We start from the raw sequence: 21,703 nt of genomic DNA, 5'->3' as shown, positions 1-21,703 counted from the left end.
AGCAACTCATTTTTGAAAATATACTATTACGTACAAATGTACATATGTTACAAAAGGCCATTTCACAGTAACAAGTCAACATCTTTTGATATTTCTTAGATGCTATTACTACCACATCATTAACAACTAAATTAGATGTGACTGAGTTTTCAAAACCCTGAACTGAACTCTGGTGTGTATCTGTATTTCTCCTATAATACCACAATGATACAACTTAATGCATTTCATTTTCTTTCTTTAAAAAACAAAAAGAGAAAGACCTGAAACTCATGATTAACAATCAACTGTCAATGGAGAGAAAGAGAAAAAGGAGGGAATCAACCCCTATTATAGACCATTTGTTTTTTTTTCCTTTTTTTTTTTAAAGTAGTTGCGGCGCACGGGCTTCGTTGCCCCGTGGCATGTGGGATCCTTGTTCCCTGACCAGCGATCGAACCTGTGTCCCCCGCACTGGAAGGCAGATTCTTAACCACTGGACCACCAGGGAAGTCCCTATTATAGACAATTCTTAAAGCTTCCTCTGTTAGCATGCCTTTTACATAAAAGCTAAATAGAGATGAAATGAACAGGGAGAGCAGTTAGAGAAGCAGTAATTATGGTTTTGAATAACCCACACACGAATTGTCAGTTCCTTATATAAGCATATTTGTCTGCCTGCTAACATTTCTTTAAAAATGTGTACCTACCACTTACCGATTTATAAGCCACAATCTTTATAGACAAATTGGAGCCAATGGTCAGTTGACAGGGCCAGGGCATGGAACGCCTCTCAATTTTCTTAAAGACACACAGCTGTCTCAGACTCTCACTTAATAAAGAAAAATGTATTATGAAAGCAGCAATTTTAAAAATGTTAACCTGTGCTGGATATTGCATTTAGTTGTCTAGAATGAGAAGTGAGATGCTGTTGATCATAAAGAGAGGAACAGCAGGGGATGGCAAGGAAAACTCGTGGCGACCATCAGTTGGGAGAGAGCCGGAATACAAATGAGTTGGCTTAGGAGGAAGGCGTTGAATTCCTTTACTGATAGGTGAAAAGGAACATCTTTACCTTCCCCCTATTCAATCTTTTCTTCAACTTGGCCAGTTGTTCTTAACATTTTTTTTTCAGGACCAAGGACACTGTGAGGATGTGATAAAAGCACATTCATAAATGTGTTTGCACACACCAGCTCCCTGAAAACCATGGACCTGAGGATAAAAAGCCCTGCTCTAAGATATCAAAGGGTGGGCTCCATCCTGTATCGTCACTGTTCACAACCCTGCAATTCTTTAGCTCATTTCCATTCTCTTAAATAAAAGACATGGTAAGTATATGCACACAGTGGAGAGAATTAAATAATGACTCTCCACGGGATAAAGGAATTTAGCAGTCCACTCAGTCTTAAAGCAGGTAACTCTAGGTTTCTCACCGAGTAGGGAAAGGGAATTGGGAAGTAGCAAACACAATGCAGAGGGCTACTTCATTTGAATACTAGTGAAGATCAGTTCTATTTTCATCTGGTGCCTAATCAAACACAACAGAGAAAATCATAGGAGATAGGTGGAATTTGTGGTATTCACTAAGGATTATCTGACATTATCCAGAGTTATGGACAAAGAGGCCTCAAGAGACTCCAATTTTCAGAAATAATCTACAATGAATAGTAGATATTCTACCTGATACCCTGCTCCAAAGCTTACGGTACACCTTGGCTTTGTATTCACTGAGGAATGAATGGGTCTGAAACCAGGTCTAACCTGTCTCATAGGACATTGCTAGTCTGATTATGAGTCACATCTAAAACCATCAAGAGGTTTGGATTCTGTTCCAGGGGAAATTCTAAAGACCAGCCTCTTATATGTAACATCTGAGAACAACTGGATGAGTTCTGCAGATTTGAAGCTCCCCAATTACAAGTCAAGTTATCTTCCTCTAATGTCTTCTAGATGAGGGTAAGTCTAGTCCAGGGCTGTCCTGTACAACTTTGTGCAATGAGGGAAGTATTCTATTTCTAACTATTCCTGTCCAATAGGCTACTGAGCTCTTTAACTCAGTGGCTACTATGACTGAGGGACTAAGTTTTAAATTTTATTTAATTTTAATAAATTTAAATAGCCACATGAGGATAATGGCTACTGTATCAGATGGCAAAGTTCTGATCCACACCTTCATGGCAGACCTAAAATCAAAGTAATTTCAAATGGCTAGGACAGCACATAGTAATTTCCCTCCTTGCTATGTTACAGGAAAAGAAACTTTTTTAGGTAATTTTATTGGCCTATAATTCTTCTTTACAATATCATGGTGAATATGTTAGCTTTAGACATGTATTCCCATGTTAGAGAAAGCCATATCCAAATTTGAAAGAAAAATAATTTAGGAACACATATTTGCATGTATTACAATTAGAACACATATTATGGCAAAGAAACATCACTTTATAGGATTCTTCATTGACTCCTTTGACAACCCCTTGGGAAATTACAGTTCAATTTCCAAAATTCCCATTTACCTGCAATTTTTCAATAGTATCTATGTTTAGAAAAGCAGGCTGATTGCTTATCAATTATAGCTCACCAGAAATATTTGAAAATTGCGATTGAGAATAAAAAGTAGAGCAGATACACACTATTGCTACTCAAAAAAATCCTAATTGTTTAACGTTTACTTCAACTGAACCTCTACTTCAATTAAGAACTTTTCTTAAAATGCTTGTATTTTGTGTATTTATTAATAAACTGGAATTAATTCTTTAACATTAAGTAGCAGTATCCCTGAGGATTTGAAACTCCACAGCCATACAGTGTGGTATTCTATTGCCACTTTTACCAAATCAGGCCCTTCAAATACACACCGTTCTAGATGCTATGGACCCGTCTCAGGTTCTTTGATCAAAATATATATCCAATTCCAACCAAGAATAATACAGATAAAGGAGATCATCTCTCCCACAGTCTCTAATTGGATGGCCAAAAAAAGTAGCTTGACTAATCATTATATGGTACTTCAGGGATTTCACATTTCTTAAATCATTTTGCCTTTACAAAGCCCACATGGAATAAACAGGTTGTAAATTCTTAATATTTGGGGGTTTTGATTTGTTTTGATTTGTTTTTGCCTGACCAAACTATGTTGAGACCAAAAGTTTTTTTAAAAAATCTCTATATTATAGTATACTGCCTCCTAAAACCTAAATCAGAAGATTAGAGGATATTAAGTATTATCTCAGACCTGACACCACATTTTATAATTAAGAATGTTTTTTAGGTGTATGACAAGGAAGGGCCCAAGAAATGTGCCCCAAGCTTGGCATAAAGAAGAAATCTACTACCTCATCTTTTATAATTTGACTTGTTAAATCGTTCGTTATATTTATGTATTTCCAAACTCTACCGACATAGTCTTGGAAATAAATAAGAAATCTTGCACCAACCATGCAAACTTCAAAAAATGGGATTGGGGCTGGTGCACCATTTCTTTAATAAAAATTAAAATACTAAAGTATAAATGCTAATTCAAAAGTGGCCCAGAAAAGGAAAAGCATTAGGGAGCCGTCTGATCAGAAGAAAAATTAATATGCTTACAACTTAAAGTTGTAAACAATGCTTTCATGTCTTACCTGAAGGAATAAATTTCCTCCAGCCCATCTTCACCTTCTAAAGACATCATCACCTTCTTCACCATCTGAATACCTTCTTTTTGCTGCTCACTGATTCCTTTTGGAGGAAAGGAGGACCCATGGGGGTCGGAGAGCAAGTTGCCATCTCCTCCGTCCCCAGTTCCATCTTCCTTGCCAACTGGGAAAGGCAAACTGTCAGGAAAAGACCAGCAGTACTTAAGAAGAAAAGCTCTGAAGCCAAATAATAAATGGGGTTCCAATTCTGTGACTGTCACTCACTAGCTATGAGAAAATGGTCAGTCAGCCTTTCTGAGCTTTACATTTCTCAACCATCAAATGGCACTATCTACCTTGACCAATATTCTATCAGTTTCAAGTGACCAAAGTCTCTTTGGTTTGGCTTTTATGGGGGTAATTTATTGGCTTAACATAACAAAATAATTGAAAGGGCAAGGCTGCACATGGCCTTAGGATGACTAGACCCAGAGTCTCAAACACCACAAGGATTCTGTGACCCTCTCACTCTCTATCTCCATACTTCATTTTCCTTTATGCTGGCCCCGCTCTTTCAGACTGGCTTCCTCCACATTGTTTCTGAACACTTTCAAGCTCATAATGCCCAACTGCACTACCAAAGAGGGACTGAGGGTTTAACCCTCTACTCTCCAATTCAAAAGACCAGGAATTAGTGGTAGCCTAGGAGCCAGATCTAGATGTCAGCTCTCATTCAAGCCATTAGGTTAAAAAGTAGGAAGGAACGCTTCCTAGAAAAAGGCAGGGTGACATTCTAGGCAGACAAAAATAAACAAACAAATGCCCATTAATGATCTCTCAAGATTATTATAAAGATTAATAAGAGAAAGTGTATAAAATACTTAAACAATGTCGTCATCATTATTTCAGATAGAGAATTCCTATACAGAAACCAGTTAATTGCTAGAAATAAGTAAAACCAATTTTGTTCCTGTGTTTCACTCCAGTTGTTTGCCTGAAATGAGACTAAAACTAGAGTGGGGTTACCAGTCATGGGAATATTCAATAATCAATATACAAACTGAAAAGTAAACCAACCAAACACATTTTATGATAATATTCTACATGACACTTTATAAATGTTTTTATATAAACAATCTCATTTCATCCTTATGTGTTAGTTGGAGAGCGATTTCTACCTCCATTTTCTGAAAAGAAATGGAAGCTACAGAAATGAAATAATTTGGCCAAAACCATATAGCTAATAAAGCTAATAAGTGACGGAGCAAAGACTCAGTCATCTGACTGAAAGAGCAAGGTTCTTTCCACTGTAGCATGTCACCCTAGTTTGTCCCTGGAAACCCAAACAGTTGAATTCAGCGATCTTTTCAGTTTACTCAAAATTACCTGCTGGTTACCCCATGTGGATTTTTAAGGTGATTCCTTTATCATTTCATTTGTTATCATCAAAACAGAGCTTCATGTTTCCATTTTTTCTATGTATTCTTAGCATGAGAGATGTGCATGTCCTGCATTACATGAAAAAGAGCTTCCAGCAAGCAGGGTACGGCACGTCAGGTTTGCACCAGGCTGTTGCTGTTTCCAGAGCATCAACCAGGAAGAAGGGACGATTAACATGAAAATGAAGGGTCAGGAAGGTCCAGTCCAACTAGAACAATCCACCATACATGGGATACACCAAACAATAAGAGCAAAAACTCTACTTCGCATGCTAGAAGTTTGCAGCAAAGGAAGAAGGGTATTACCCAAGAAAAAAATACAACCAGTCAAATAACAAGCAAGTGGAAGAAAAGGCTATGTTCTGTCTTCAGCTTGCTTTACAGCATTGCTCATACAGAAAAAAGTAGCCCTTTCCAATGACATTGACAGAAGTGCAGTACGTGTCAAGGATGTAAAGGCATCTGAGATTATGAACAGGGAACAGAAACCGAGCCGGGCTTTTGAAGTGCTGAGAAAACCTCCACTCAATAAGAAAAGAAGAGTCACTTAAAAAGCACTTAATTTCTCTGAAGTACCGTCTTATCAAGTATCAGCTTGATGGGTTATTCTGAACTATTTTTCTACAGTTCTACAGAAAGGAGTTGCCCCTCAGCAGTCTTAAGAGGTACGTACATGCAAGAGAGGTTCTTAATGCTCCACGGCAGGCATTCTAAAGAAGCTGCAGGCTCACCACTCAGAGCTGGAGGCTTCTTGGTAGGGCTCTCAATCCGAAAAAGGAGTGTCCCTCATAATTCAACATTCTATACTACCACTCTGCTTTTACCAAAAACAGGACAAGAAAAAACAGGTTTCAGATGCAGCAGGAAGGATTACTGTAGTGGAAAGAACTTTCTATTAGGGCTATAAGATAAAGTAAGTGCCTGGAGGGGAAATTCAAGTTATTGGGGGAGGAGGGACCCTCTCCCTAACAAATTGTGAAAAATATTTTCCTCCTAAGTTTGTATACCTCATCTGTAAATATGCACAAGCAAATTACATTTTATAAATGTGTGTGTATCCTTTAGATCTGAAAAAGAGGTAAAAATAAGCATACATGTTTAAAATCGTTCCCAAGTTGACATTCCTCTCTATCCTAAAAACATCTACTGTCTTTAAGACACAGTCCTCTAGGCTGTTTAAGAAAACACACCACCAATCTGGTAATTGTTTGGGTAAAGTCTTCTATGCAGGCAGGAGATGAACTGAATGTCCTTAAAAGATTCCTCTAATGCCTCAATTCTTTGGGTCCAAGAACAGCACAAGCAAACATCTGCTACTGAGCTAAACTCCCAGGTTTCCCTGTGACTTTCATCCCTTTATCATCAAAACTCAGAAGAGTTCCTGGAACACAAGAGAGTAATCAATGAACGTTGGCTGAAGTCAGTGATCTGACAGATTCTGACTCAGAGCAGAGAGGACTCTTGAGGACTGAGTGCTCTACGAAGGGGTCCTATCACTGCATTATAAGAGCACAAGATCTGTCTGCAAATATTATTCTTATGGACTTACAAAAACTGCAGGGAGATGCCAGATTTCTTCAAGTTATGAATTATAATACCCAGCTGATCTCTGCTGAATGGGCTGCTGAGGTCAGTGAACACTTCAATATGCCTCTTCTCAAACTTCTTTCCTCTAGAAGAGAGAGTTAGCATGTTAAGAAATCATTCTCCTGAGTTATTTCCTAAACTTCAAATGTACTTGGTCACTGAGCAGAAAAAGGGTAAGGAATGAATCTAGCTCCAGCTAACAAAGGTGATTACATTCCAGAAGTCCGTGTGCTGCTGATGCTCAGCTAGGTTCCTATTAAACACATAACCAACCCAGTCATGACTCATGCTTTGAACATCTTAGGCAAAATTTCTGAGCATTATGGAAATAGTATGTCTCTGATTTCCTAACTTTAACTTCAGTTAAAGATGTGGTCACTACGATAAAAAAGGATCCCCTTCCAGCCTCCATAGAGGTACATACAAGCAACTCTCCTAGGTACTACAATTATAGCCTTGCGAGGGTTCACTTTCCAAATGGTCTGATTCCACACAGACGGGCTCATTTCCAGCTCTCTTCAGTTGAGATACTTACACAGTTTCTTGTTGAATCAAATCCATGCACACAATGAGGGCATCCAGGACTCAGCTAGTTAAGGGCAGAAGATAACACCAAACAGTCCCTTTATCCCAAGAACATGCCACTTTTTTCCAGTGAAATCTACAATGCTGGAAATTGTGGACACTGGGCTGACGGTGTGATGATTTAAAAGTACTTGCCCAAGTGCCCTTCTTCCAAGTCTATTTCACTAACATATATTCATATATGTTATAAATCAAAGTACACTTCCTGAAACATATAAACAGGAAAAATGAAATAAACCAAAAGGTAATCTGACATATTCTGCTCATTTAATGAAAAATTATGATGCCATCTTACAGTATTTAGAACCCATTTTCTGTGATTACAGTCCATTCTTACACATGAAGTGAGCCATAATATAGCATTTGTAAGTCACTCCCAGCACAGCAGCACCTCCCAGTGACCAGGGATGGCACCACTGTTTAGAAAAATAAGAGGAACCCCTTAAAACCAGGGCACCTGTGGAAGGAACTGTTAGTCTCACAGTTTGGGTATCAGTCTGATTTTTGGCATACAATTATCCTCCATCCAGGAAGGCTAGGAGAATGCTAATGCTATACTCTTCTAAAAATAGCTTCTCTATGTCCAAACATTTCCAACCATCACCACCACCAAACCCTCTACACATAGTCAACACATATACCCCCTTCTGATACCTCCCAACCTCTCAATGTCACTAGTGCAGAGGAGCAAGTTACTGCAGGGCGTGGAGTCCAGGCACCCAAACCAACCTAGTTAATTTCACATTCAGTCCTAACACACATCACCTCCGTGTCCTCAGAGCCAAAAACATCCACATACTCAGAGCTAGGACTCTTAGAAAACCTCACCAAACTAGATTACAATTCCCCAGATTAAAGGAAATTTCTTAAGAGTCTTCTCTGGATCAAAAAGGATACAGTCAGCTTGTTGAGAACCTGGTTGGATTTTGCTTTCAATGTCCTCCAGCAAGTCAAAATCTGGTAGCATCAGGTGTCTGTGCACTGTGATGTTCTGATACTGGCCCTCACCAGCAAGGGCGTTCTCAGTGCCATCTGTACCAAAAAGGACTAACGCAATTTCATCCTTGCTCTCAGCAAACACCTAGAGAAGCAGGTTAGAAGGTTGAAATCATACAATATCACCTGGAAACCATTAGATATCTAACCTTCAGGGAGCAAGACAACCATACCTCCCTATGGCAGGTCCCTGGGGCCACCGTCAACAATAGAATATTGGGCTAACTGGTCCGTAGGACTGATAAGCAATGATAATTCCTAGGTTCTAAGCAGACTTTTTCATTGACTACAGTTCCCATCCTTTCAGCACAATTTGTGGTGGAGGAATGGGAGGGCAGTAGCTGCTCTTGATTAGTTTCTTTGATTTGCTTCCACCCAAATCAGACTCTAATTCCCAGTGAAAACTAATTATGTATCATTTGAAACAATTTTAGTCTGTCTTTCTGGAATGACTATACAAAGTTTAAATTTTACAGAGATTAAAAATAAATTGCTGATTCATATTCTATATCCCAGCAATTTCACTTACAGGTATATATACTGCAGAGAAGTTCCTGCACATGTACACAAAGAGACAAGAGACAAGAAAGTTCCAGTTCACTTCAGCACTGTTTATAACAGGGCAAATCTGAAAACTAACTATCCATCAACTGAAGAATGCAAAAGCACACTGAAAAATATTTATACAATGGAATATTACACTCTAGTAAAAAAAAAAGAATGAATAAATTTGTTCAATGTTTACCAACATGAATAAATCTCAAAAACAAAAGACTGAGAAAAATAAGTTGTGGAATTATATGTACTGAATAATACTATTACATACACTTTTGAGAGCTTCATACAATACTAAATATTATTTATAGATACACTGAGATCCAAGGTATAAAGTATGTGCAGTAATAACTATGAAAATTCTGAGGAAAGGAGGGGAAGAGGAGGAAAGAAAAGGGTTGGGAGGGGATACACAAGGGGCTTTAAGTTAACATTTTATTTTTTAAGAAAAAAAAGAAAAAGAAATCAAACAAATATAGTAAAACTTTAGGGCTGTTGTAGTTCTAGACAATGGGAAAACCGCTTTCCATCATATTATTCTCAGTTTGCTTCTTTTATGAAGCATTCCATAATGAAATATGAAAACAAGAAATAGCATGCGACACAAAAGGCAGCCCTGTTCCCACCTACTTATTAACAGAAGCCTTCTGTATCAGTAAAAAGAACACTGCATGGGCAGAGGATGGAATTCTGTCATTCTTCACCTGTTTGGTCTGTTAAATTCCCCAGTCTGTTAACAACTCCAGCTGCAACTGCCAGTTGTACATGGAGGGAAGGTCCCAGCTGCTGGGGTTCAAATATTTCCAGCACACCAGTGGGGCAGGCCAGCTAGAATTCTAGCCGCCTCCCGCACAAGACTTCATCTTAAGGCAAGGTAATCTTGTTCGACAACAAAACCTCAGTCAGGAGAGGCGAGGAAATTTGAATGCAGCATGGGAGCGGCACCAGGTTTTGTCTCCCAGCCTTCCAGATTTCACTTCAACTCCCATGCGAGGGGCAGAGCCAAAAATAAAAACTGAAAGCACTGTTTCCCTTTTTTAAAAAAAATCTATACTACGTTAGGGCACAGCAGCACTACTTGAATACAACCAACACAAATTACTATAACCAAGAATGGGGTTAGAAGCATCCTCATTTTCTTTGAGATATTAAGGCCTTCAGGTTATCAGAACTTGTAAAAATCTAGGATGACAGGTGGGAGGTAACAGTGCCCAGTAGAAAAGGCAACACCCAGAAAAAACAGCAGACGTGTCCAGAGGAGTAGTGAATGAAGGACTTCATGGACTTCGCAAAAGTAGCAGTCAGACCAGGTAGAAAGGGCAGAAATTAATAATAATGGTAGTAGTAGTAATAATGATAATAAAAACACATATAGCATTTACAATACGTCAAGTACTAAGTACTTTATCTTAGAGATATTCACTGAGGCACCGTGGTAGAGAGTCTTCAAGACGGCCTCCATCCATTCCTTCTCTCCCTGTATTTGGAGGCTACCCCTTAAAACAATAGAGGACTCTAATTCCCGCCCCCTCTCCACCCCACTGAATGTGAGATAGCTTAGCCACCTGATTGACTAATAGAAGGCAGTGGAAATGACCTTCTGGCATTTCTAGAGGTAGGTCATAAAAAGCCACATAAGCAGGTCTCTTAGAATACCCACTCTTGGAACACTCCTTTTTAGAACCAACTGCTATACTGTGAGCATCCCAAGCTACATGGAGAGGCCACAGGTAAGTGTTATGGGCGACAGCCCCAGCTGAGCTCACAGCCCCCAGAAGGCATAACTACCAGCTCCAGGGGTGAGCCACCTTGGATGTACGTATAGCCCCACCGAGCCCTCAGGTGACTCAGCGCCAGCCACCGAGTGAGCACACCTGCACAAGAGGCCTCAGAGAGAACCACCCAATCACACGCCCAGTCATCTCACAGAACCGTGAGAGGTGATTTTTTTAAGGTCATTTAAGACACTAAGTTTGGGGAGGGTAGTTTGTAACCAGTAAACGATAACTGGAATAGGCACAAAGTAGTTGAAAGACTTATTCAAGATTGCAAAGTTAGTCAGTATCATGGCAGAGCAAGGATTCAAACCCAGGCCATCTGGCTCTAGAGTTTACACACTTAAACATCACATTATCTCTTGCTTCTGATAAAGTTGTAATATCCAGTGGAGGAGCCAAAACGAGAAAAGATAAACATATCAGGCTCCAGTGGTAGCATATGAGTACATGTAAGAATAACCCCTCAGCTTCCCCAGGACACTGAGGGTGGACAACATAAAAAGGCTGGCATCTTGCATTATTAAGTGGAAGCAACAAGCAGTTAAACCACGAGTTACAAGCTCAAGACCAATGTGAATCTTACCTGTCGCTGCACAAACATGGTCACCACCTTCTTTGCTAGTTCAAATGGGGATTCTTCACCAGGAACGGAGTTACTCATGGCAAAACGCACATCCATACACAGCACCACAGCTGCCTGGAAAAAAAGTCCCGAAGAACATGTGAGAAAATGTTATTAATGGTCATTAAAAAAAGAAAAAGAGATGTCCTTTACTTATTTCACCCATAGACATTCAGGGTATGCATGATAAAGGGAGGTGTTCTACTTAAAGAGTGTATGTAAGGCACATAAATTTTCACTATGGAGAAATTTTAAATAGTCCTGATATTTCCTGAAAGCTAGAAAGTATCTGCCAGGACAGGAGCATGCTCCAAGTAGCTGCTGTTCCTCTGGCCTGAGCCTGAGCACAAATCCATGGGGAGTAGATCTGAAAACAATCTGCAGGCTAGAGCTAAGTCCAACCCAGCTGAGCCAAAAATATTATACATCAAACCAAATGCAACTGATATACTGACCCACAGTATGAATACAGATGCTTTTGTTGTAAGCCACTGACTTGGGGTGTAGTTTGTTATAAAGCATTTTGGTGGCAATAGGTGACTGTCACAATCTATATATGCTAAAATGATACACTCCAATAATTTGAATCAGTTTGTAAACTGGGAATCTAAAGTGAAGACTAAGACACCAAATCCATTCTAGTAGGGGACACAGACACATAAATGATACCAGCACAATATTCCATGACCGAGGTATACAGTGGACACTAAGAGAGTACACAGGAGGGGCATCCACCCAAAGCTGGTGGAAGGGAGAGAGGACGGGTAAGGAGGCTGAAAAAGCCTCCTGGATATGATCCTTGGGTGAACCTTAAAGAATGAGTAGGCAGAATGGGAGAAAATACTTGCAAACGAAGCAACTGATAAAGGATTAACCTCCAAAATATACCAGCAGCTCACGGAGCTCAATACCAAAACACCAAACAACCCAATCCAAAAATGGGCAGAAGACCTCAACACACATTTCTCCAAAGAAGACATACAGAGTGCCAACAAACACATGAAAAGATGTTCAACATCACTAATCATCAGAGAAATGCAAATCAAAACCACAATGGTCATTATCAAAAAAATCTACAAACAATAAATGCCGGAGAGGATGTGGAGAAAAGGGAACCTTCCTGCACTGTTGGTGGGAATGTAAATTGATAGAGCCACTTTGGAGAACAGTATGGAGTTTCCTTAAAAAACTAAAAATAGAACTACCACATGACCCAGCAATCCCACCACTGGCCAAGTACCCTGAGAAAACCATAATTCAAAAAGATACATGTGGGCTTCCCTGGTGGTGCAGTGGTTAAGAATCCGCCTGCCAATGCAGGGAACACGGGTTCAAGCCCTGGTCCAGGAAGATCCCACAAGCCATGGAGCAACTAAGCCCGTGCGCCACAACTACTGAGCCTGCTCTCTAGAGCCTGTGAGCCACAACTACTGAGCCCGCATGCCACAACTACTGAAGCCCTCGTGCCTAGAGCCCGTGCTCTGCAATAAGAGAAGCCACCGCAATGAGAAGGCTGCGCACTGCAACGAAAGAGTAGCCCCCCTCGCCGCAACTAGAGAAAGCCCACACACAGCAACGAAGACCCAACACAGCCAAAAATAAATAACTAAATAAATTTATTTTTTTAAAAAAAGGTACATGTACCACAATGTTCATTGCAGCACTATTTACAATAACCAGGACATGGAAGCAGCCTAAGTGTCCATCAACAGATGAATGGATAAAGAAGATGTGGCACATATATAAAATGGAATATTACTCAGCCATTAAAAGGAACGAAATTGAGTTATTTGTAACGAAGTAGATGGACCTAGAGTCTGTCATACAGAGTGAAGTCAGAAAGAGAAAAAGATATACCATATGCTAACACACATATATGGAATCTAAAAAACGGTACTGATGAACCTAGTGGCAGGGCAGGAATAAAGATGAAGACGTAGAGAATGGACTTGAGGACATGGTCGGGGGGGGGGAAGCTGGGATGAAGTGAGAAAGTAGCACTGACATATATACACTCCCAAATATAGAATGGATGGCTAGTGGGAAGCTGCCGCATAGCACAGGGAGATCAGCTCGATGCTTCGTGACGACCTAGAGGGGTGGGATAGGGAGGGTGGGAGGAAGGCTCAAAAAGGAGGGGATATGGGGATATATGTATATGTATAGCTGATTCACTTTGTTGTACAGCAGAAACTAACACAACATATAAAGCAATTATGCTCCAATAAAGATGTTAAAAAAAAAAGAATGAGTAGGAGTCGGTCATGTGAACAAGGGCAGTTTTAGGCAGAGGAAACCACATAAATACAGACACCTGGTCACTGGCTAGCAATCATGTATGTAGGGGACTAAGGAAATAGGGCAAACGTAAACTAAAAGTAAAATGGATACATGTAAAGTTCTGTATTTGGCAACCAAGGTTTAACTGAATTGGGCTGGAGGAGACCTGAACAAATAGCAGTCAATTTCAGGGTGGATTATAAAATGACATTATAAAATGTCACCAGTACGACATAGCTACAGGAGTACATTCCCCACATCTACCCCATTCCATCCTCCAAAATATTTTCAGTCCTATCAATGGTGTAGTAAATTTAAGGAAGGAAAAGACAGGTTTTATGGTTTAAAAAAAAACAAAACTAAACTAGATCCCAGGAGACCTGGGATCCAGTCCCACCTTTATCACCAAGTAGCTAAATTCTTGGGCATGTAACTTAAATTCACTGTTAATTTGTGGAGGCAGGAAGCAGTTGTTGGACTAGATGAGATCTAAGGTATTTTCCAGAGTTAACATTCTTTGACATTGACTGACAGTCTCACCTGTGCTTTGTACTGATCAGACCACACTTAACAAACGGTGAGCAGTTCTGATCATCACATCTTATGAGAAACACTAATTACAACTGAACATGAAATGAGCAGATTAGAGAAGGATCTGGAGAATACGTGACCTAAGGAACAGGTGGGAAAAACTGGTTATTTGAACCAGACGAGAAGATTTAGAGGAACCTGACTGTTATCCTCAAATAGTTGACAGCTGTGTTATAAAAGATAGCTCCACGAGATAATAGGATCAACAGATGGAAGCTACAGAGATTGATCTGACACCATATTAAGGGAGAAAAAATAATATTTAGAAGTAATAAATGAAAGAACTACTGTTTTCTGAAGCAATGATCTCCTGAGCCTAAAACTGTTTGAAAAACCTAGATGAGCTCCTATCAGGGACGTTATAGATGATCTCTAATTTGGTTACATCTCAGGCAAGGCAAAACATGGAAAGGAAAGACTAAGTTTTCCCCTAGTTTACAAAGAATTAAACATAATGCATTAATATTAAGAGAGTTCTAGATTATAAATAGTATGTTTGGAGAAAGGGTGGTAAAAAACTACAAAATTCCTTTCAGAATAAAATTTACATCCATAGTTTCAATGCTCTGAGCATAAGAACCTTTAAAAAGTTAAGAGTCCCCAAATACGCTGCTGCACCTATTTAATATATGTTCATAAAAGCTACTTTTATGAACAAAAAACTCTAAATTAGAGGACTAAAGGTCCTTTGCCAGGAATCAGGTATCCAAAAAATGGCATCAAAGGGTTTCACAGTATGGAAGTTCTTATCTGGAAGCAGAAGAATGGTCTACGTAATACCGCAAGCTCCCTTCTGGTAGCAGGAAGAAAACCAGGAGAAAGAAATTGAGCAGCATGGCAACCCTTCATTTAAACACTGAAGCAATACAGGCTATTAGAATTCTGCTGCAAGTCCACCTGGCATAAACAGCTGCTTCATTAGCGCTGAAAGTTTTCAGCAGCTGAAAGGAATAAAGGAGGTGCGTGGCATATGTTCATAATCACTTTAATCAGCATTTCCCTATGGGGAGTGGAGAAGACTAGGGATCAGCTGCTCCAACTCCTATCTTGTTTATCTGTATACCAAATGCCTAATAAAGGGCCTAGTTTTGAATAGATGGATGGATAGACCGATGGATGGATGAATGAATCAACAAGTCCTTGGAACACACCTCCCTCTAGAGACCCTTCAGAGACAACTACCACGCTCTGCCTATATTGAAAATGCCATTTTAAAAATTGATCATGTTATTAACCTGGGTCACTGAGGGTCATAGATTCCTAGCAAGAGAGACATTCTCCCGGACTCTGAAAGCTGAAAGCCTGTGTTCAAATTCAGATTCTACCACTTGTGGACTGGGTGACCTTGGGCTAATCACTTCACTTTCTTTAGGTCTCGTTTTTCTCACCTGTAAATTGGGGATAAAAGTTTTCAACTCATGGGCTTGTTGTGAAGATTAAATGAGACCGGAATAAAGCGTTAGATCAGTGCCTCACCAGAGTAAGCTTTCGCAATAAATGCGAAATATTAGATTATTATAGAGGTAATAAGACGTTTTACATTTCAAGTTATTTTACTCAATCCTTCTCTGAAGTTTTACAGGCCTCTGGGATTGGTTCGTTTCGTGGCTAACTTCCATTCTCACAGATTTTAAAAACCCAGATTCAGAAGTAATGGAGGAGTCGGGGGTAGGCTGGGACAGAGAGATACGGAGGGGAGGTCCGAGTGGGATGGAAAGCAGGATGAGGACCGGCGGAGGGGAAGTGAGAGAATGGAAGGGCTGAGTAGGCGGCGGGGGTGGGGAGTGCGCGAGGCTCAAATTCCCGCCTTAAGACACCAAATCGCCAGCTTTTCTCACAGCGCAACCCTCGACCCCGGCCCTACTGATCCAGCCCACCACCGGGATCTCTCTTCCTCACTCCTTGGCACCGCCGTGATCCCATGATTCCTGCTTCTGGACCCCCGGCACAGGCAAGGCCCAAGCCTACAGATGTTCCTACCTTATTCCCCGACCGCGCCATGTTGACATTCCGCAAGCGCCTTGGTCGCCTCTTCCGAGCGGGAACCTGCGGCGCCGAAGCTCAGTTCCGCCGGACGCGTAGCTGGAGGGCCGCAGGAAGAGCCGCTTTCCGTTGAGGCCGGAAGGGGCGGGGAAACTGTACGTCGACGTTCTGAGCATGCGCAGAGCCCCTGCGTTTCTCCCCTTGTTGAGGAGCTGTGTGGTCTTCGGGCTTTCCAAATCGCTAGAGGTAGGAATCATTTCTCGGAAAGGTTCATTCCCCTTTTCTCACACTGAGAATAATGCCTACAGCGTTTTATGTCAGATATCTGGAGTTAGATTTCCCTGAATATGAGCATGAATCCAAAAAGTCACTTAACTTCCCTAAAATTCTGTTTCTTCTTCTAAAAATAATGAAAGACGACAGATGCGATGACCTTAGATCCGACTCCTGGAGGAAAAGTAGTTTTCCAGGCAATCAAAGTGGAAAGAAGATTCTTCCTTGGAAAGGAGATGGGATGTAAAAAGGCCTGGAGGCATGAAACACCGTCTGCTAATGATCTCCCAATACTTCGAAGCGTCGCTAGCTTGGAAAGGAAGAAGTGAGGTTTAATTCCAGAAAACGAATCTAGGGAGATGTTCTAGAAATGGCAGCTATCAATTTCGGTGCCTGACAGTCGCTCCTCCCCCTTTCAAAGGAAACTGTCCAGCCTGCAGCCCTTGACTCTTTGAGGGAGGCAGGTCCAAGTTGAACCTTACACAGAAAAGGCTCTTTTCTGTACCAAATGACCCACAAGCTGAGAGCTGACTGGACGAAGGGTCTGGGAACCTGCAAAGTGTCTGCCAGCCTAGAACATTAAGTCCAATCAGCTTCTGTCCCTCTTGAAAATCAGACCTAGGTAAAGCAGGCCTGCAGCTGGAAAGATGTGGAGAGGCCATGAGGAGGGAGGGGTCTTGAGGGAGCCTAAGTTATAAACACACTGAAGCCAGGAGAGTCAGACACTTTCAGACGGTGCTTTCAGAGCCTAGAGTGTTCATCTAGTTTTCGATTCAAGGAGTTCTTTTAAGGCTGAAATATTATTTTTAAAGTATTTTTCATATGACAGGTAAATAGAATTACTGGAGACCCACCATGGTGAAGGCAATGTCTATGCTTTATGCCCATGATTTTATCTTGTGTTTCGTCTCTATTTCCTTCCCTTTTTTTCTCTTCCTCTGTACTTTCTCTGTCCCCTCCCCCCTCTCTTTCTCACACTACACACCCTCCAATACAGATTTGTTTCCTGGGAAAAATTTTTTAAATTCTAGTGCGTGTGCTTGTTTGCATCTCTCCACTGTCCTTATAGAAGTCTTTAGGATCATACACTTCCAGACAGCTAGGCAGCGATGGCGTTGAGAATGGATATGGACTTTAAGCACTGCTTCTCCTGGCAAAGGGCCTCCATTAATCAAGGGTGAGGGACAAACATTACCAATGTGACAGTGTAAATGGTGACTCCCTTCTTCCTCCACAACGAAAGGATTCTGACTTTTTTGGTTCCATTTCAGCCTGTCAGTTCAGGATCGGTTTAGATTTGTGTGATACAGAATTAGGTGGAAAGGGTAAAGATAAGAGGTGATGGGCTATGGCTAGTAGAGGAGAAGGGGCATTTTGGACAGAAAGAGAAGTGCATGGGAGCCACTGTGGCATATGAGGGAAATGGATGAAATAAGAAAAGGAAAATCATTATTTGGATGACCCCAATAGCCATGCCTCCCAGCATCCACATCCTTATATAGTCCCTTTCCCTTGAATCTGGGCTGGCTTTAGGACCTGCTTAAAATGCAATAAAATGTGGTGGAAGTGACACTGGGCCAGTTTTGGACCAAAGCTTTCAGAGTACCTGGCAGATTTGGTTTTTGCACTCTAGTGGGAGCCAGATACCATATATAAAGACTGACTACCATAAGACTACATGCTATGAAAGCCCAACCTAGCCACGTGGGAAGCCACATGGAGGAGCACTATTAGGGGTTATGTGTTTGTGTCCTCTCCAAATTCATATGTTGAGGCCCTAACCCCCAATGTGATGGTATGTGGAAATGGGGCCTCTGGGAGGTACTTAGAGTTAGTAGAGGTCATGAGAGTGGGGCCTTTATGATGGGATTAGTGCCATTATAAAGAGAGTTAGTGTTCTTGCACTGACTCCCCGCTCACCAACCCCACCAGCCATCTGCACAAAGAAGAGGTCATATGAATATGCAGAAGGCAGCCATCTGAAAACCAGGGGGAGAGCTCTCCTCAGGCTCAATTCAACCGTGCTGGCACCCTGATCTCAAACTTGCAGCCTCCAGAAATATAAGAAAATTAATTTCTGTTGTTTAAGCCACCCAGTCTATGGTATTTGTTATGGCAGCCTTAGCAAACTGATACCAGCACTGAGCACCAATGCCCCAGGGGCCCACCCAGATGACAGCCAGCACCACTTTGGCAGAAATGCAAGTGAGGCCATCTTGGGAGTAGGTGCTGCATCCCCAAGGGAGCTGTCCCAGCATTAGAGAGATATTGAGTAGAGACCAGTCATCTCCATCAAGCTCTGCGCAAATCGCAGAATTACCAGCAAATAAGTCAAATGACGGTTATTTTAATCCAGTAAGTTTTACCTGTTACGCAACAAGAGATAACTGAAACAATAGGGATATTTTAAACTCTTGCTGTAGTGTAGAATATGCATCCCTTAAGAGTAGTTAACAAAAGCAAGTAAAGAATTTTATTTTGAAATTACAATTGAAGTTGCTGAAGTGTGTTTGAGTTTGATATTGCTCTGAGAGTGAACTACATAAGTGATGAATTCGTGAACATTATACAAAATAAAAATGTGCAGCCTTTGTGTTCTGACAGAGGTGTAACAATGTTTATATGGGCAATTGGAAAAATTAGTTTAAAATCTTAATGCAGTACAAATATGAAATAAAAGTTTATATCCCAGAAAGATGTGAGTGGTGATGTACCATATTCTATGTGATTTTAAAATACCATTAAAAAAACATGTAAAATGCTTGTTAAAAATGATTAAAGAAGACAATTTCAATGATACAAATTTTATTTAACACTTTATGAAACAGACTGTTTCCATTCAAAGGACAACAAAATGAGACAAAGGCAGGAAGCTTTTACAGGATAGATAATAACGAATAAGGAAGAGAAAAATAGAAAATATCGGATTGGCTGCGGCCACATAGTCAGCCTTGTTTGGAGCAAGAAGGAACAAGGAAAGAAGTGTAGAGCCCGAGCTGCCTCGCTGTTTGGGGGTTGGCTGACTGGATATACGGTCGGCCCACCATATGCATGGGTTGGGCAACCGCAGGTTCAACCGACTGCAGATCAAATTCAACCCCTGGTTCATTGAATTTGAGGATGGAGAACACAGATATGGAGGGCCGGCTGTACTACCATTTTATGTAAGGCACTTGAGCATCCCTGTGGATTTTGGTCTCCACAGGGGTCCTAGAACCAATCCACCACTGATGCCAGGGACGATTGTACTACATTTCTGGTCAAGCAGAACATGTAAAGGGATGCAAAAGTGACCTAAGTTTTGGTTTGCTGATGTGGCACCTAGGCAGGAGTGGCTTCATCTTGGGCCTAGAAAGTATTTCAACAGGCTTATGTTAGTAATTAAATTAATCGAAGAGGGGAAATTTTCTTTCTTTTAAATTAATTTTTCTTGGAATATAGTTGCTTTACAATGTGTGTTAGTTTCTACCGTACAGCAAAGTGAATCAGCATTATGTGTACACATATATCCCCTCTTTTTTGGATTTCCTTCCCATTTAGGTCACCACAGAGCATTGAGTAGAGTTGCCTGAGCTATACAGTAGGTTCTCATTAGTTATCTATTTTATGCATAGTATCAATAGTGTATATACGTCAACCCCAATCTCCCAATTCATCCCACCGCCTCCCCTTTCCTCGTTGGTATCCATGTTTGTTCTCTATGTCTGTCTCTATTTCTGCTTTGCAAATATCATCTACACCATTCTTCTAGATTACACATATATGCATTAATATGAGATATTTGTTTTTCTCTTACTTCACTCTGTATGACAGTCTCTAGGTCCATTCACATCTCTGCAAATGACCCAATTTCATTCCTTTTATGGCTGAGTAATATGCCATTGTATATATGTACCACATCTTCTTTATCCATTCCGCTATTGATGGACATTTAGGTTGCTTCCATGTCCTGGCTATTGTAAATAGTGCTGCAATGAACATTGGGGTGCATGTGTCTTTTTGAATTATGGTTTTCTCTGGATATATGCCCAGTAGTGGGATTGCTGGGTCATATGATAGTTCTATTTTTCGTTTTTTTTTTTTATTTTATTTATTTTTTTATTTTTCGTTTTTTGAGGAACCTCCATATTGTTCTCCATGGTGGCTGCACCAATTTACATTCAAGGAGGGTAAAATTTCTGATGTTGGCCACTAATCATTTGCAACACTGTAAAACTTAAGCCCTAGGTGGCCTGGCATCAATGACACAATGAAACTTTCAAGTCATTTAAAATTAGTTCTTAAGATTTAGAACCTTGTTTTATTAGAAATCATGGATAACAGGGGTTTTGGTCCCCTTGGACTTGAAATGAAGGGCGCTGCCTAATGTCGATGGATGAGATGGCTTGGGAACATTGGCATTATCATACTGGATCAGACATGGTTTACCAAGCCCAGAATATTATGGCTGCAGAGCAATTGGAAAGCATAGTCCTCCTTCCTGATATTCACCATGAAGAGTAGGTAACTATGAGCTGACAGAATGTTCAAGTATGGCATTTAACTCTCTAATTTCTCCTCTAAAATTCTCTAGGTATTTGCTGACAGCAAGGATGAGATTGCTCTAGGTCTGTTTGGTTAAGTTTTCCTTCCTCGGGTCTAGGCTTTTACATACCTCTCTGAGCCCTTTTGAAATGATTTTATTTTATGAGCCTATTTCTTCCACTAGGTGGCGAGCCCAATTAGGGTGAGGGTTACATCAACTTCACCTAGGTATCCCATGCTCCTTACCCTGACCCCACCCTCCTTCATTCTGCCAGGGACATCTTATCCTTGTCCTAATCATGACTGTTTTTCGCCTTGGCCATTTGTTTCCTTAACCCCCGAAAAAAATGTGACAAATGTGGCTGCAACTTCCTAATGTAAGCTTAGGTAAATCTGTGACCTGTGGAAAAAATCCAGCTAAACAGAATCCTCATAAATTGGTGGTCTATGGGAAGAGTCAAGACATAAGGACCCATATTAAGATCATTATACATATATAAAATAGTCACCACGCTCAACCTTTTCTGAAAACTGTAGCGTTCAAAGCAATTTTGGAGAAACTCAAAGACAAAGTGAGCAAACGTTAATCTGATTTTATTTTTATTTTCTTTGTCTTCATTTCAATTGTTTATATCTCTGTAAAAGCACCAGAGAGCACCAACATTATCTTCAAACGTGTTGGACACAGTTGTTTTTTTTCTCAAACTAATAATAGTTATTTTTAAAAAGGAGGGGTTTCCTCTGAAGGTGGAGTACAGCACCGTGCATCAGGCAAATGTCCTGGCCTTCTGTGGGACAGCACTGCTTGACCCATCTGGTTTGATTCACAGCAATTCTTTCAACAGCTTCTTCCTGAGACATGAACCATGAATAGGGCACCAGCTATTCTTATAA

The 21,703-nt window shown here is 40.7% G+C and overlaps 1 protein-coding gene across 1 annotated transcript in view; it reads right to left on the bottom strand.

The window, feature by feature from the left end:
- The window catches only part of XRCC5 (X-ray repair cross complementing 5), a 97,899-nt gene extending 81,854 nt beyond the window's left edge, over nt 1-16,045 (bottom strand). The window contains exons 1-7 of the mRNA XM_082841479.1: nt 16,010-16,045; nt 11,120-11,233; nt 8,105-8,288; nt 7,158-7,206; nt 6,585-6,707; nt 3,603-3,794; nt 694-808 (exon numbers count right to left, since the gene is read on the bottom strand). Coding sequence (XP_082697605.1) covers nt 694-808; nt 3,603-3,794; nt 6,585-6,707; nt 7,158-7,206; nt 8,105-8,288; nt 11,120-11,233; nt 16,010-16,030 — 798 coding nt within the window. The 5' untranslated portion in view covers nt 16,031-16,045. The remainder of the gene's footprint in view (nt 1-693; nt 809-3,602; nt 3,795-6,584; nt 6,708-7,157; nt 7,207-8,104; nt 8,289-11,119; nt 11,234-16,009) is intronic.
- Nucleotides 16,046-21,703: the final 5,658 nt, after the last annotated feature.

This window comes from Leucopleurus acutus (assembly GCF_964270905.1).
Source record: "Leucopleurus acutus genome assembly, chromosome: 6".
Lineage (NCBI taxonomy): Eukaryota > Metazoa > Chordata > Mammalia > Artiodactyla > Delphinidae > Leucopleurus > Leucopleurus acutus.
This window is presented reverse-complemented; position numbering and strand designations above follow the sequence as displayed.